Source organism: Zonotrichia leucophrys, chromosome 11 (genome assembly GCF_028769735.1).
Source record: "Zonotrichia leucophrys gambelii isolate GWCS_2022_RI chromosome 11, RI_Zleu_2.0, whole genome shotgun sequence".
NCBI classification, from domain to species: Eukaryota; Metazoa; Chordata; class Aves; order Passeriformes; family Passerellidae; genus Zonotrichia; species Zonotrichia leucophrys.
The window spans coordinates 2452251-2468612 of NC_088181.1; the positions used below are offsets into that span (position 1 = coordinate 2452251).

At 49.7% G+C, this 16362-nt stretch overlaps 1 protein-coding gene across 1 annotated transcript; it reads right to left on the minus strand.

Moving 5' to 3' along the window:
- Positions 1-6559: 6559 nt before the first annotated feature.
- EMC8 (ER membrane protein complex subunit 8) lies at positions 6560-14465 on the minus strand. The gene is made up of 5 exons (XM_064723459.1): positions 14163-14465; positions 11217-11293; positions 9721-9790; positions 9160-9254; positions 6560-7402 (listed from the first exon to the last, which is right to left on the minus strand). Exons 1-5 carry the CDS (start codon positions 14358-14360, stop codon positions 7243-7245), a joined length of 600 nt encoding a protein of 199 aa, XP_064579529.1. The 5' UTR covers positions 14361-14465; the 3' UTR covers positions 6560-7242.
- Positions 14466-16362: the final 1897 nt, after the last annotated feature.

Consider the following 16362-nt stretch of genomic DNA (forward strand, 5'->3'; position numbering starts at 1 on the left):
AGCAGCTCCACCTTCCAGGAAGGATCTTTTCCCCTTCCCAGCCCTATGAGTGTCCTGAAGGCCACCAAGTGCCCCGACAGTGCCCACATCCAAGGACATCAGCATCCCTGAGGTCCTGATGTCACCAGCCATCAACCCCTGGCAGCACCTCCACCTTCATCACCTTCCAGGAAGGATCTTTTCCCCTTCCCAGCCCTACGAGCAGCGTGAGGGCCACCAAGTGCCCCAAAAGGGCCGTGAGTGCCCACATCCAAGGACATCAGCATCCTTGAGGTCCTGATGTCACCAGCCACCAACTCTGGGAGCAGCTCCACCTTCTCCACCTTCCAGGAAGGCTCTTTTCCCTTTCCCAGCCCCAAAGCCCCAAAGCCAGCCTGGCATGGGAAGGGCTCCTCACCATTCCTGGGATGAGCGCTCCAGGTCGGGTCCCACCCAGGGCAAGGCTGTGCCTCCAGAGCAGCCCCTTCCCCTGCAGCAGCAGCAGCCAGAGGCTTTTCCATGCTCCCCCTCCTCCTCAATTAACAGGCCCCGAGCCTTCCAGGCTCATTTTCAGGCTCCTTTTCAGTCTCCTTTTCAGTGGTTCCAATGCAGGGCACACCAGCCGCACATTAAACACCCCTGGCTGAGGAAGGCAGGAAGGTGGAAGGGAAAGGAAGGAAAAGGAGCTCAGAACTTCACCCCGGGATCAGGAAAGAGCCGATCCCAGGGTTTGGGAGGGATCCTGAGGGATCAGAGCCCCACCAAGCCCGGCTGGGATGGGGGTGAAGGGCAGCAAAGGGGTGGGTTTGCTCCACTTTCTGCTGGTTTGGTCCTGCCATGTCGGATGAAAGTCAGAAACCTGGGGAGAGCTGATTTCCTTCCCGATCTGACTCTTCTGATTTGTCAAATAACTGTTATTGCAGAGCTCCAGGAGAGGGGAGGGTGGCACAGGGCAAGGCTGCAGCTCCAGCTGTGGGCACAGTCCTGGGCAAAGACATTTGCAACCTACAGCTCCCTTTTTTTCCCTCCAGAAAACTGACAATTAATCAGTTTATGTGGGTTTTTTCACCTGTTCACCTGCAAAATCTAAGATTTAGAGACAAATCCTGAAGCAGAGCCCGGTAAACTTAATCTTTCAAGATCCCATCCCAAACTCAGAGCAGGCAGCATCCCATGAAGCCAGGGATCACTCCCAGACAGCACAAATCCAGTCAGAGCAGCACAAATCCTGCCTCCACCTTGATCTGTTTTACTGCCTGTCCCCAAAACAACCTGTTTGCTGCTGCTGGGTGAGAGCAAACAGCCCCAAACCCACGAGGGCTGGAATTAGCCTGGCCTGGAGCAGCAGTTGTTGCTACAACAGTGACAAAAAGCGATTGTCTTGCTGCAGCAGGGATGGGAAACATAAACACCAGGCTGCTAAAATACCTGTGGTTAGCTCTGCGGGCGCAGCACAGCTCCAGCTGCTCTGCTGACACCTGATAGGAACAAACACAGCGTCAAACACCCCTTCCTGCCCTACCCAGGGCTGGTGAACAAAGCGAAAAACCTTTGTGAAGATTTATAAAGTGGGGGTTGTTCACTGGGAATGGCCTGGAGCCTCTCTGGTGTGGGGTCCTGGTGGCTGCTGGGTGAGCAGGGTTAGGGAGAGCTGAGTGCCAGTGGGCTCAACACCTCCCTTCCGGGAGCTCCTGGTTCCTGTCACAAGGCTCTGAGCTGTGACCTGCTGAGCATCACATCAGGGCAAGGGGTCAAAGCCCACCAGGAGCCAATTGGCCAGGGGAGGAAGAGGATGGGCTCAGGGGGTGGCTGGGTTTGGAAGGAAGATTGTCCTTGCAGAGCTGGCCAGAGCCTGGCTGTTCCCTGAGATGCTCACTGGCTGCTTTCCATTCCTGCCTGTGTCCCTTTGGTACTGGGCTGCTCCTCTCCCCTCCTGCTCTGTCCTGGTCCTGGGGCTGAAACCCTCTGGGGGGTGAGGATGGAGAGCAGCCTCCCAAATCCCCTCTGGGGGGTGAGGATGGAGAGCAGCCTCCCAAATCCCCTCTGGGGGGTGAGGATGGAGAGCAGCCTCCCAAATCCCTCTGGTGAGAGAGAACTCCATCCCTCTGGGGGGGATGGGGGATGGAGGGCAGCCTCCCAAATCCCCTCTGGGGGGTGAGGATGGAGAGCAGCCTCCCCAATCCCCTCTGGGGGAAGGAAGGGCAGGGAGAGCTGCTGCTGCTTCCCAGGCGCCAGCGGAACCGCAGGGACAAGGGACGCCTTGTGCAAGCGCTGGCCACAAGAAAAGCTTTGGCTGGAGAGCCCGGAGCTGCTGGCTGCCTTCAGGAGCTGCTCTGCAAACACCAGCTGGGCTCCCCTTCCAGCAGGGAGGGGGAGGAAGCAGCTTTCTGGGTCACAGAGTGTGAGGCAGGGTGTGCTAACGCAGGTGACACGTCACCCCCGTGCTAACGGAGCAGCGAGGCCACCTGTCCCCTCCTGCCCCCGGCCCTTCTGGGAGAGAAAGGGCTGCTCCCAGCCTGGCTCTGGGGCTGCCCCAAAAAGGGGCTCCTGAAAGGTCCTTGCCAGAGCTGGAAGTGGCAACCAGTGCTGGGAGTGGAGAGGAAATTCCCTCCCGGAGATCCAGAGTGACCAGGGCTGGCGAGCAGCACCCGGAGGGGATGCCAGGCATGGGGAGGGAGGGAGGGAAGGAGGGAGGAGGAGGAGGATGTCACGAGGAGGCAGCTGAAGATGCAGGCTCTGGGGGAACTGGAGCAGCTCCAGCTCTCCCCAAGCACGGGCTCTTGGCAGGACCAGCAGAGCGAGGCAGCAGCAGGAACCGCGTGGGCTGGCAAAACCCCCGGAGAAAATCCAGCAGGATGGGGCAGGAGAGGGGGTCAGGAGGGAAGGGGGAGCGAGGACATACCTGAGGCACAGAGCTCCTGCATCCAGGACAAAGCACCTCTCCCCCAGCATGGATCCAGCCGGGAACAGGCCACGCTGGGAATTGGCTTAGGGACCTGGCCACGGCTGCCGCGCTTCCCGGCTCGCTGAGCTCCAGGTTAATCTGGGCCCAGCTTTCTCTTTTATCCCCTGCTGCTACAACCTCGATAGAGTTTTTCAATTAGGTCCATCTCTTAAGCTCCAGGGTGCATTTCTAGGAAGGGCGGCGGCGTTCTGCCTGGCCCGGCCGTGCGCAGAGCTGTGCCTGGCACGGGTCCTGCCCGCATCCCGCTGGAGCTGCAGCCCAGCAGCCCTGCCTGGAACACTCTGGAGTGAGCCCTCACCCCCAGGGCACCTACCGGGTGTTCCTAAGGGCAGAATTCCCTGATTCCCTCATCCCAGCTCCGGCAGGATGGAAGTGCCACAGGCAGGAGCGCTGTCCCCCCTGCCAGCTGTGTCCCCGTGTCCGTCCTCTGCTCTGGAAACCGAGAGGAAGGGATGCAGCTGAGCGAGGGATGCAGCTGGGGTGCACTTTCGAAGGAGAAGGCTGGGTGAAAATGTGGTCTAAAAGCGACAGTGAAAAAAATAAAAGAGGGAAATCGATAAAGCCCACAGCGGCTCCTTGGGCTCACAGAGAGCGCTGCCGGCTGCGGGAGGGCTGGCTCAGGGCTCAGGGGGCTGTGCTGCACGGCTGGGATGTGTGGAGGGGCCCAAGTCCAGCTGGGAATAGCAGAGCCTGGGCGGGATGGGAGGGGAGCAGCCCCACAGGGACCCCAGCCCGGCTCCAGGAGCTGAATTCCACCCGAACGAGCAGCAGAGCTCGCAGACCGAGCACTTTTCCCCTCGAGGCCATTTTCCAGGCTGCACTCAGCCGCAAGCCCACCCCGCTAACAGCCTCCTCCATTAGCATCATCGCGGCTCTCCCTGGCAGTGCCCTCCTCCTCCTCCTCCTCCTCCGGCATCTCCAGCCCGGAGTGCAGCGATTAGGCCGGGAGCCAGGGAGCAGAGCCCGGGCACTGCTCCTGCATCTGTCACCGTCACCTCTCCTCGCCTGCCACTCGCTGCAGGAATTCCTGGGGGCAGGGGGCTGCTCCTCCCGGCTGGGGTGGGCTCTGCACATCTGTCTGCTGCTGGATCCAGCTGTGCCAGGTGATCTCTGAACCGCTCACCTGCTCCTGTATCGGCTCCAAGAGCTGGAGCTGTTACATCTCTGCTGGCTTTCCTCGGGGAGGGAACATCCCAGGAGCAGATGGGGAGAGGGGAAATGCCAGCAGCAGGCTGCTTTGCTTGCTGGATGGGGAAAAATTTCCCCAAATCCTTGTATGGACACACAGAGTGATGAGCTCAGGGAAAACGGGAGCAGGGAGCATTCCCTGGGAGCAGGGACCTCACTTGTGAGTGCCCCAGAGCAGCTGCTCAGGGATTCTGTGGCTCCTGTCACCCGTCTGCCTGTGGGGATGTTTGTCACTGCTCTGGAAAATTGGGCTGAGTGGGGAAAAGAGAATCCCACAGGCTGGGAGAGCTGGAGGTGCTCTCATGGGGAAGAGAAGGCTCCAGGGAGAGCTCAGAGCCCTTGCAGGGCCTAAAGGGGCTCCAGGAGAGCTGGAGAGGGATAAGGGATGGAGGGACAGGACACAGGGAATGCCAGGAGTGGATTTAGATGGGATTTTGGGAAGGAATTCACCCCCATGAGGGTGGGGAGACCCTGGCACAGGTACCCAGAGCAGCTGTGGCTGCCCCTGGATCCCTGGAATTGTCCAAAGCGTTTTCCACTCCAGGGCTTGGAGCAACCTGGGACAGTGGAAGGTGACCCTGCCCATGGCAGTGGATGGAATGAGATGATTTTAAGATCTTTTCCCACCCAAACTATTCAGGGATTCTTTTTTCCAAGCACTTCAGGTCGTGTGGATGAGGTAAAAAGTTGGGAGTTAAAACATCTGGGCAGGCAAATGTCAAATCTCCAAATTTTGGTGGATAGGGAGAAAAAAAGTTAATCCTGAAAGTCATTAATTGCCAACAAACCAAAAAAGAGTAGGACACACATTCCCAGTGCTGCCTTCCCACTCTCAGCAAGAGATGCCTTCCCCAAGATTTCCTCCCCCTGAAGTTTTAAAAGGAATTACCTTGAATTCCTGCCCTGAATGCAGAGGATCCCCCAGCCAGGAAAGCAGCATTTGCCCTGGGCACATCAGCAGGAGAGGGAACACAGCCTTCCCTGAGCCCTGCAGCTTCCTCATTCTTCCAGGAGAGCCACGGTGGCTGCCTGGATTTATGGAATTGCTGCTTTTGTCCAGCCTTCAATGCAAATAGGCCAGGGGAGATAAGATCTGCAGGTTTGTCCTCTTTGCTTAAAGCCAGCCTGGGCTTCTGCTGGTGGCAAAAAATCCTCGTTTGAAAGCAAAGAGAAGATTAAAAGAAGGGGAAGACAAAGCACTAAAAGCTGCTCCCCTTCCAGCAGTGTGTCCCAGGGAATATTCCAGCAGGTTACACACTGAGGAGACAAACTGCCTAACAGGGGAGCAGGATTAGCCTGAATTTGCATATTTATGATCAAAGCCTGATTAGGAGATGCTGTTACAAAGAACAAGAAACACATTTCCTGTGGCTCAGGAGACCCAGCAGCTCCTTCTGACAACCCCACATGAGGAATCTGCCTAGGATAAGGATCGGCCTCTGGAACAATACCTTGGATTTCGCTGGCTGTTTGTACAAAGTCCTCTTCCTGCAGCCTGGGTGCTTTGCATTCTGCTCCAGGGAAAACTTTTCCTACAGATATGGAGTGGAGCAGCCACTGGAATGTGTTATCTCACTGGTTTGGGGAGCTAAATACTTGTTTTCAGTCAACAAGTGAAAACATTTCCCTCTCTGCAAGCCTGACTCAGCCTAGGGAAGGTTCTTGACTCGGTGCCAAGCTCTTTGGTGATCACACCTCACCCTGCACAGCAGGGAGATAAAAACCAAAGTGCCCAAAGCTTCCTCTCCTCCCTCCAACTCGCCCCATGGCCCTGTGGAATCATCTCACCTGGAGGGAACTCCACAGCCTGGGGGCATCCAGGCTCTACTCCCTGCTGCAAATGGGATTTTAGCTTTCCCCATCCCTCTCAAAAAACAGGAGGAAAACTTGGACTTATTGACTTAAAATTGTGAGATTCAGACAATTAATTCCATTTTGAAATAAGCCCAGGTTGGATGGGGCTTGGAGCACCTGTTCATGGGGAAGGTGTCCCTGCCCATGGAATGAGATGATCTTCGAGCCCCTTCCAAGCCAAACTCTGCTGTGATTTTAACACTAAGATTGGAGACAGGCAGACATTTTATCTCCCTTGCAACAACGTTTCTGGGCAGGAAGAGAAGGAAATGTGGAGGAATTGTTGAAGGTTGAGGTTGTGTTTAACTACAGTTAGGAGAGAGGCAACAAAGAGCTTTTCTAGGCTGGTATAAAGCTGCATTGTCCAGGAGACTTCTCCTTGGAAATGAATATTAATGGGAAAGACAAGGCAAGCTGAACAAGGCTGTACCCAGGCTCCCTGATTCCATGTACTTGGATCATGTGGAAAATGAGATCTGCTGATTAACTCCCCCCACAAATGCACAAAATTAATAAAGTATTTCATTACTGTAGACTCCAACTGCAGATTCAAACTCAGCAGTGTGCTTCCAGTCCTTTTCATAAATCATTTACTTTGGGTTTAACACATTCAAGCAGTAACTGTGCTTGCCAAGCCCATGGAGAGCAGGAAACACCAGATTATTTGGGAATACTGCTTTAAAACTCTCTGTCATGCTAAAGCACTGCAAAACAGGTGACACATGAGCATGGAACATCCTCAGCAGTTTGCATTTTACTGTGCCAAGAGAGTTACAATTCCAACCCAGGCCAGAAGAAACCACCTCCCACTTGATCTATTCGCCCTTAACATCTCTCACCTGAGGACAGGATTGATTATTTTTTTTTTTTTGGAAAGGTATTTCCAGAAATCATTAAAAAGTAACCTCTCTAAAGATTAGAAAAGCTGAAGTCAAAACTTTGGAATAGGAACAGTGGGGGCCAAGCAGAAGCAGTTCTGGTTTCCAAGGAATAGCAACATTCACTACAAGTGGGATGGTGTCCACGAGGACAGCTGGGAGTGACAGCTGGCAGCTCTTCCAGGGAATGCCACCACCACCATCATCCCGTGGCTTTACGGACACAGCACCGCGCCACGGACACGCCCCTCCTCTTTAACCAGTCAGCTTTCCACACAAGGTACTGAATATGAATTCTATTTACATTCAAAAATAGCTTTTTTTTTCTCTCTTCAGTACAGAGTGGGAATGCCCATGGATTAGTCAGGAGGATCCCTCCTAGCACAGGTGCAGCACAGCTTTGTTGATCTCGGGGTTTGTCCAGTCGTTGCGGATGTCGTCCAGGTGATTATCGAAATCCACCAGGGTCTCGTAGGATTTGCTGTCCAGCAGGGAGGCAGCGATGCGCTGGGCTTCGGTCCAGTCTTCACAGAAGTCACTAGGATGGAAAAGAAGCAGGCAGCAGTTGGAATCTTGGATGCTGAGAATTTTCAACTTTCTGTGCTTACAAGAGAACGCTGCATTTGACCTGAGGCTGTGGAACAGGCTTCCAAAATTAATTGGCAGTACTGGGTGTGGAGTTGGTGAGAAGTGTGTAATAGCACAGGGTACAAAACTTAAAGTTTGGGGTTTTAGAATATAGAAATAAATATGAAGCAAGATGGAGGTTTTAGGGTGGAGGCTGGTTGTTCTTCTTTACCTTCTTCCTCCTCCTTCCTCATGGGTTTGGGTGATGTTTTGTAAATGGACAGAAAAGTCTGCATTGTGGGGTCTGTGGGATCAGTTATTGGCTTTGAAGGATCAGTTATTTAAGTTTTCTACCCTGTGCTATCAGTAATAGAATAGGGTACAAAACTTAAAGTTTGGGGTTTCAGAATATAGAAATAAATATGAAGCAAGATGGAGGTTTTAGGGTGGAGGCTGGTTGTTCTTCTTTACCTTCTTCCTTCTTCTTCAGGGTTTGAGTGATGTTTTGTAATTGGACAGGAAAGTCCACATTGCAGGGTTTGAGGGATCAGTTATTGGCTTTGAGGGATCAGTTATTTAAGTTTTCTACCCTGTGCTATCAGTAATAGAAATAAATAAAAAGCAAGATGGAGGTTTTACGGTGGAGGCTGGTTGTTCCTCTTTACCTTCTTCTTCATGGGTTTGGGTGGCATTTTGTAATTGGACAGGAAAGTCCTCATTGCAGGGTTTGAGGGATCAGTTATTGGCTTTGAGGGATCAGTTATTTAAGTTTTCCACCCTGTGCTATCAGTAATAGAACAGGGCAGAAAACTTAAAAGTTTGGGGTGTTAGAATAGAGAAATAAATATGAAACAATATGGAGGTTTTAGGGTGGAGGCTGGTTGTTCCTCTTTACCTTCTTCCTTCTCCTTCATGGGTTTGGGTGATGTTTTGTGATTGGGCAGGAAAGTCCACATTGCAGGGTTTGAGGGATCAGTTATTGGCTTTGAAGGATCAGTTATTTAAGTTTTCTACCCTGTGCTATCAGTAATAGAAATAAATACAAAGCAAGATGGAGGTTTTAGGGTGGAGGCTGGTTGTTCCTCTTTACCTTCTTCTTCATGGGTTTGGGTGGCATTTTGTAATTGGACAGAAAAGTCCACATTGCAGACTTCAAGTGATCAGTTATTGGCTTTGAGGGATCAGTTATTTAAGTTTTCCACCCTGTGCTATCAGTAATAGAACAGGGCAGAAAACTTAAAAGTTTGGGGTGTTAGAATAGAGAAATAAATATGAAACAATATGGAGGTTTTAGGATGGAGGCTGATTGTTCCTCTTTACCTTCTTCCTTCTCCATCATGGGTTTGGGTGATGTTTTGTGACTGGGCAGGGAAGTCCACATTGCAGGGTTTGAGGGATCAGTTATTGGGTTAAAAGGGAAAATAATCTAGGTGTCATTTCTTAATTGGATAGTTTAGCCTTAAAAGACTTTGTAACAAGAGATAGTTGGCCATTTTGTGCCTGGTTAATAAAAGGCTGCAGAACTCATGGTTGTGAGACTGTTTCACTGATAAGAAATAATAAACACCTGAGTCTGAACATGAATTATCATCTCAAGTGCCTTCAATCCAGACCCAGGGAAATCAATAGGAATCACCCCAGAAAAACTCTGAATTAAGCCAGGCTGCAGTGCCCTCACAGGGACAGCCTGTTTTTCCCCACAGCCCATGGAATTCCTGGCTCACTCACACGTGGGGGTCCTTGCACCTCCACTTGTTCTCGTGCAGCTCGTACACGTGGATGGCAGGCTCCACACACTCCATGGTGAACTTGGTGTTGTCAACCTGGGGTGGGACATGGAAACAGCACCTCAGTCTCCTCCTCAGCATCCCAAGAGAGGAAATAAACCCAAAATCAGTTTGTAAAAACAGGGAATCTTACACCCACCCACTGTTTTACCCTCCAACTGCCAAATGTAAGCTGCCAATGTCCTTTGTCACAGCAGTGAGGAGGCAAAGCCCAGTTTGTGACATTAAATATAAGAATTTAAGTTGCAGGAGGTGGGCTGGAGCCAGAAATTGCTGCCTGAACATGTAGAGAAAGCCTCAAGTTCTTCTGAGGTGGCAGAGAGCTCACCACGGTCTCTCTGTGGATTTACACTGTACTTCTCTGCTCACTGCATCTCCTCCCCAGAGCATTCTGGAGAGGAAGAGAAACTGAATTCCTCATGAAAGCAGCCAGAGAACTGCATTTCCCTGCTCCAGCAGCAGGGTCAGCACACCCAGGGGGTCAGGGGGAGGAAGTTTTTACCATGATGAGCGCCGTGTCCGTGAAACCCTCGGCAATCCGGGAGGCCACTTTCTCTGCAACCTGGTTTGGGCTGGAGCACAAAGGAGAAGGAACTGAGTGATGGGAACCACGATTTTCAGCTGAAAGCAGCAGGAAATGAGCTCAGGGAGATGTGAGAGTGACTCTGGGTGCTTGCAAACAGGAACAAGATAAAGGAGCTGATGGCACAGCTGATAGAAGGCAGCTCAGCTGGGTTTAGGAATGGCTTTGGAATGACATGGAATCAACATTTGGTGGCCTCCTGTCTTCTTCCCCCAGACCAAAGACTCTGCCCTGGCAGGCATTTAAAACAAACTGAGTTTTCTCCCCAGTTTGCATTGAAAACTTGTCCAAAATCAGATAACCTGTGACAACCTTCACCACGTTTCAAAGGTGACAAAGGTGACAATCTCTATGTGGTGCCACTTCATGTGGTGCCATTGACAATCTCTGTGTGGTGCCAGTTATCTTCAGAAATCAAACTGAACTTTCAAAAAACCACCAAGCCTGTGACATTCTCTCAAACCTCAGAGAGAAAAAAATTGTAACTTCTCCTTTAAAATGTGTGCAGCAGATTTATAAGGAAATGACAAATAATGCTTTTATCCCCGACAGACACCTTAGAAAATACTAATGTTGCTTAAAAAACATAATGAAGTCTGAACAGACATTAAGAAATAATTGGAAGCAGAGCATCATGGAATGGTTTGGGTTGGGAGAGACCTTAAAGATCCTCTCATTCCATCCCCACACCTTCCACTATCCCAGGTTGCTCCAAGCCTCATCCAACCTTGGACACTTCCAGGAACGGGGCATAATACTTTAAACAAGTTGCTCTTATTCTAATTAGTCCCAATCCTGAATTTGTCCAACAGATAGAGGGGAAAATATGGAATACACAGATCTAAAATTAAACTGTGGCTCCATAGGAAGGTTCCTTATTGTTTAGTGAGTAATCTGAGTCAGCCAGCAGGGAAAAAAAAATGACTAATCCTGAGGAAAAGAAGTGATAAATAAGAGCTATCACTGCCTGACTGACATAATTTTCCACTTCTTTACCACATGAAAAACTGCTCTGAGAAAACTCAGCGACGATGAAGAAATTTAGAAAGAATCAGGTCACTCCTGACTTTCCATAAGAACCTGGGAGTTGTCAGACTTTCCAAGATCCATACTGCACGAGCAAACACTCTGCAGATTTTGGCTTTTTCCCTGACAACTGCAATTCAAGAAGCTGGCACTGGTTCAAAGAGTGGCCTTTTATAGCAGCCACGGGAGGAGAGCAGGGATTGTGCAAAGCCAGGACTTTCTGCACCTGACCAAAGGCCACATCCCGCAGCCCCACGGAGACAATGTGGAAGCAGCTGACAGTTGTCAGAGTGAATCACACACGCCTGATTTATGGGGATGATTGCTGCTGGCAGAGTCCAAGGTACGAGCTAAAAGAGCAAACAGAAGGAAATATTGGCCCAACACACCTGGCATCTTTCACGCGTTCGTTCGCCTGGTAATATCCAGCTATCACGTAGCTGTTCTCCTTGCACCAGGAATCAATCTGGAAAAGCAATGGCAACAATGAATCCTAGGGAAAAAAAAAACACCCTCCAGGATCAAGAAAAAAATAAAAATAAAGCAACCCAGGATGAAGGAAATCTCATGGCTGTCCTGTAAATAAAGCAGTGCTGCTCCATCTCTGCCACGGGGTTCTTGAAATAAATCCATATTTCTGTCTGCTTGTGGGAGTGCTCACAGTTGGGCTGATGGAGCTGGGATGGAGAAACCCAACAGAGCATTTGGAGGATGATGGGAAGCATTAACCAAATGGAGCAAGAGAGCAAGGAGCTGTCTCAGTCAAAGCCTGGCCTAAATCCCAGTGACAGGACAATTAAACTCAGCCTGGAGAGGCTCCGGGGCTCACCCACCAAGGGCTGGGACAATTTTCTGGCAGTGTTCACCTGCCAAGGCAGTTCAGAGAATGCTGCCCTGTCCTTGCAGAAAGGTTTGATTTCTAATGTCCCATTTCTAGGAGAAAATGCCACCATTTGGGGCCTTCATTAGAAAATCAAAGCTGGAGGTGAAAGGTGATTGTGAGGCAGAAGTTTGTCCCATTTAGCAGCTTTTCAACGGAGATAAAATTGTTTTGCATTGAGAGTTCTTCCTTATTTAACATTTCTATGTAAATGCTTAACCAGATGTACTTTTGGAATATAATTTAGACAATTTTTAATTTACACTTAGGTAGTTTTGTTGGTTCTTGCTCTTTAATTAAATGAATTGAAACAATGCTGTTCTTGCTGCTTTAAACTGGAGCTGAATTCCTCCTGCTGAGTCTGACTTTGAAAATATCTATCTATATATATATACATGGTGTCTATATATATATATATGGTGCTTTTTATTAGAATTGAGGGTATCAAGTCAGCAAAATACAAAGACAGAAGGGGAGGAAGCAGCTCGAATTTTCCTTTGCAGTCCCTAGAGAGCACGGCCTCAAAAAACCCTGCCCAGCTCTATTAAAAAGGCCTCCAAAAATACATCTGGTGCTGACCTGTGGCATCCTGGGAGTCAAATCAATCTCATTTTCAGCAATAATTATTGTATTAGACTGCAGAACCAACCAAACAAAGCAGCCATGTGAATAATCCAAGGGATGACAGGGATTTAAGTGATAGAAAAAAAAAAAAAAGCAGTGCAGCCCTGCAAGAGCTGCTGTTTCAATTCCAAACCCATTTTGAGGGCTTAGGACTCTGGTTTTAATTGTTAGTGGTTTGAAAGCTTGGCATTAGAGCCAGCAGCCCAGGCAGTAAAATTAATAATAATTATTATTAAAAAAAAAAAAAACAACTCCATCCATTTAAAAATTAAAAACCGCAGTCCTAAATCCATTTTTGCTCCCTACCAAAAATTGTCTTGAAAAGAAAGAAGAGAATGATTTTAAGTTCTCACTTTCCTAACTGGTAATTAAAAATTGCTTCTGCATAAAACAAAGGGGGGATAAAAAAAAAATCAATCTCATTTTGGAATGAAAGCTATTTCAAGCTGTAATTTCCGAGCCCAGCACTGATCCCACAGCAATTAGCTCCTGTTAGAAATATTAGAAATAGTTTTAGTGTTAAAAATATTTTTAATGGTAGAAATAGTTTCAATGTTAGAAATATATTTAGGATTAGGAATATTTAAAATGTTGGAAATATTTTTAATGGTAGAAATATTTTTAATATTAGAAATATTTTTAGTCACATCCAGTCCTGCCAAGGAAAATTCCAAAGTGGCTTTGGTTTGCTGCAGCCAGCAGGGCTGGAAAACCCTGGGAGGTGGAGGAGGAGGAGGAAAATGAGGAGGAGGAGGAGCTGAGTGCTGTTCCAGGAGAGGGAAGTGCTCCTTTGCTTTGGCTCTGGGATCATTTTCTTCCTGCACATGTTGCAAGAAACAGGATTTATTTCCTAATAATCTGCTCCTGCTGCAAGATCTACACTAAAAAGCTGCATGGAAGGCCTAAAGTTTACCAAAATTCAGTGCCACAAACCCTGTGGAAAGACATTTAATCCTGATTTAATAAAGACACACAGTGCTCTGCTACTCCCACACTGCTGTAAATATTTAAAATTATATATTTTTGATGTTTAATGGTAAAACTAACTGTTCAGGGCTCAGGCTCAGCTCCTGTCCTGTGCCTCTGGCTGCATTTCATCATTTTAGCTTCCACTAAGATGTCAACATTGACATGGCATCATCTCAGCTGGAAAAAACTGGAATTTCTTTCCGAGTTACTGGAATTTGTTTCCAAATGAAATCTTTACTGGGATGAAAAACACTGAGGGAAACATTAAAGATGACTCTGGAGGAGCCAGAAATTTGTTCTTTTTATTGGCATAAAGAAGGGATGGATATTCTTTTGCTCACAAATATGGGAGCAACCAGAAATTTACTCTTTTTAATGGTGTCAAAAAGGGATGGATCTTCTTTTGCTCACAATCATGGGATGGTTTGGGTTGTAGGGAACCTTTAGCTCATCCTGTTCCATCACTCATTATCCCAGGCTGCTCCAAGCCCTGTCCAGCCTGGCCTTGGGCACTGCCAGGGATCCAGGGGCAGCCCCAGCTGCTCTGGGCATCTGTGCCAGGGCCTCCTCACCCTCATGGAGAAGAATTCCTGCCCAAAATCTCATCTAAATTCACTCTGTGGCACTGGCAGCCATTCCCTGTGTTCTGTCCCCCCATCCCTTGTCCCCCGTCCCTCTCCAGCTCTCCGGGAGCCCCTTTAGGGGCTCTGAGCTCTCCCTGGATCCTTCCCTTCCCCATATGAGCACTCCCATCTCTCCCAGCACAATTCCCCCAATTTTTGGACCATTTCCCCACCCTGCCCTGCCCGGCACCCCTTCCATCACCCATCCCACACCCCTCACCCCTGCGGGATCACCTCACCAGGGTCAGGGCCACCTCCAGCATGGGGGCGAGGGCCAGCGTGCCGTGGAAGAGCGGGATGCAATCCACGAACAGCGCGGGCTGCGCCGGCCGCGGCGCCGGCGGCCGCTCCGCCACCAGCAGCCCATTGACGGCGCAGTGCGGGTACTTGGCGCCGTGCAGCACCATCTTGCAGTAAGCCTGGGTGGTCAGCTTCATGGTGCCGAGCCCCGGCCCCGGTTCGGCCCGGTTCGGCCCGGTACGGCCCGGTGCGGCCCCGCTGCCCGCCCTGCGCCGCTCCCCGCCCGCCGCACAGCGCCGCCGGCTGTCGGCAAGCGCCGCCAAGCGCGGCCGGCTTTGCGACAGCGATTTTGAGGGGATTTTGGGGATGGAATTTGGGGAAAATTTGGAGGTGTGAAAATGCGAGATAAATTGCGGTGTGGGGTGACGGGAAGTGGGGGGGCGGGGGTGGTGGGAGACGGGGCGTGGCGGGAGCAACGGGAAGATGGGGATCGTCGGGGTGTGCGAGACCAACCTGGGGAAAGCTATGGGATCGTGGGGTGAGAAAAACCTCTGGGAAAAGATCTCTGGGATCATCGTGTGGGAACAGATCTCTCGGAAATGATCTCTGGGAAAAGATCTCTGGGATTGTGGGGTGGGAAAAACCTCTGGGATCATCATGTAGGAAAAACCTCCGGGAAAAGATCTCTGAGATCATTGTGTAGGGAAAACCTGTGGCATCATCGTGTGGGAAAAGATCTCTGGGATCATCATGTAGGAAAAGATCTCTGGGACTGTCAGGTTGGAAAGGATCTCCGGGATGATCCTGCCCAGCCTGTGGCCCATCACCTCCATGTCACGGTGAATTAGAGGATGGTTCAGATTGGAAGGGCCTTAAAGATCTTCCATTTCCACCCCTGACACCTTTCCCTATCCCAGCCTGCTGCAAGCCTGGCCTTGGGCACTTCCAGGGAAGTGCCTAAATAATAAAGGAAATCCCAAATAGTAAAGGAAAAAGGGTTTCTGTATAAAAAACTGACTTCAGTGATGCCTTGGCTGTGTTTGTCCCCAGCTCATACAGGGATCCCCCTCAGTGCTTTTCCATGCTGGGCTCCAAACTTCCAATCCTGTGCCAAATTCTGGGCTCCTCACAGAACCTGTAGGGGCTGGAGCTTGTACAGGGAAGGGAATGGAGCTGGGAAAGGCTGGAAAATCCTGAGGGAGCTGGGAAGGGAATGGAGAATCCTGAGGGAGCTGGGAAGGGAATGGAGAATCCTGAGGGAGCTGGGAAGGGAATGGAGAATCCTGAGGGAGCTGGGAAGGGAATGGAGAATCCTGAGGGAGCTGAGGGGGCTCAGCCTGGAGCAAAGGGGGCTCAGGGGGCCCTCCTGGCTCTGCACAGCTCCTGCCAGGAGGGGACAGGGACAGGAGCAGAGGGAACAGCTCAGGCTGGGCCAGGGCAGGCTCAGCTCGGACAGCAGCAGGAATTTGCCCATGGAAAGGGGGGTCAGGGATGGGAACTGCCCAGGGAGGGTTGCAGTGCCCATCCCTGGAGGTGTCCCAGCAATTCCTGAGGTGGCACTCGGTGCTCTGGGCTGGGGACAAGGTGGGGATTGGTCAGAGCTGGGCTCGATGATGCCGGATGTCAAAAATGCATGTTTTATGATTGGCTTTTTGCAAATATTAAAATGAATATTATATGTGTTGTTTTAGAAAGTAACGCTGTATTAATTCTCTTAAGCACTCTGTTAAATATAGTTTTATGTTATAAACAAATGTTAAAATAGAAACTATGCTATGTAGGATACTTTTTTTAAAGAAAGGACTCACAGATAGCAGCCACAGGACACCTGAATCTTTCAGAGAAAAGGATTTATTGCTCTCTTATCAGAAAAATTGAACTTCTTCCTGCCTCAAATCCTTCCTATAGGATTTGAAGAAAGAAGTTGAGGATGACCAGATAGAATCCTGTGTTTGAAAAGAATTTATGCATCATGTATGAGGTGTATGAATATGCAACAGGCTATTGCTTTTAAGGGTTAATCCTCTGTTAACGTGGGGGTTTTTTCAGGTTTATTTTGCCCAGAAAAAGTACACAGACTGTCTGTAACTCTTTGTTTCTATTGTCTCATATTGTCCTAATGAAAACTGTCCAAATTATTATGACTCTAATTGTATTGTTATTTTAATAACCATTTTATTACTATTAAACTTTTAAAAT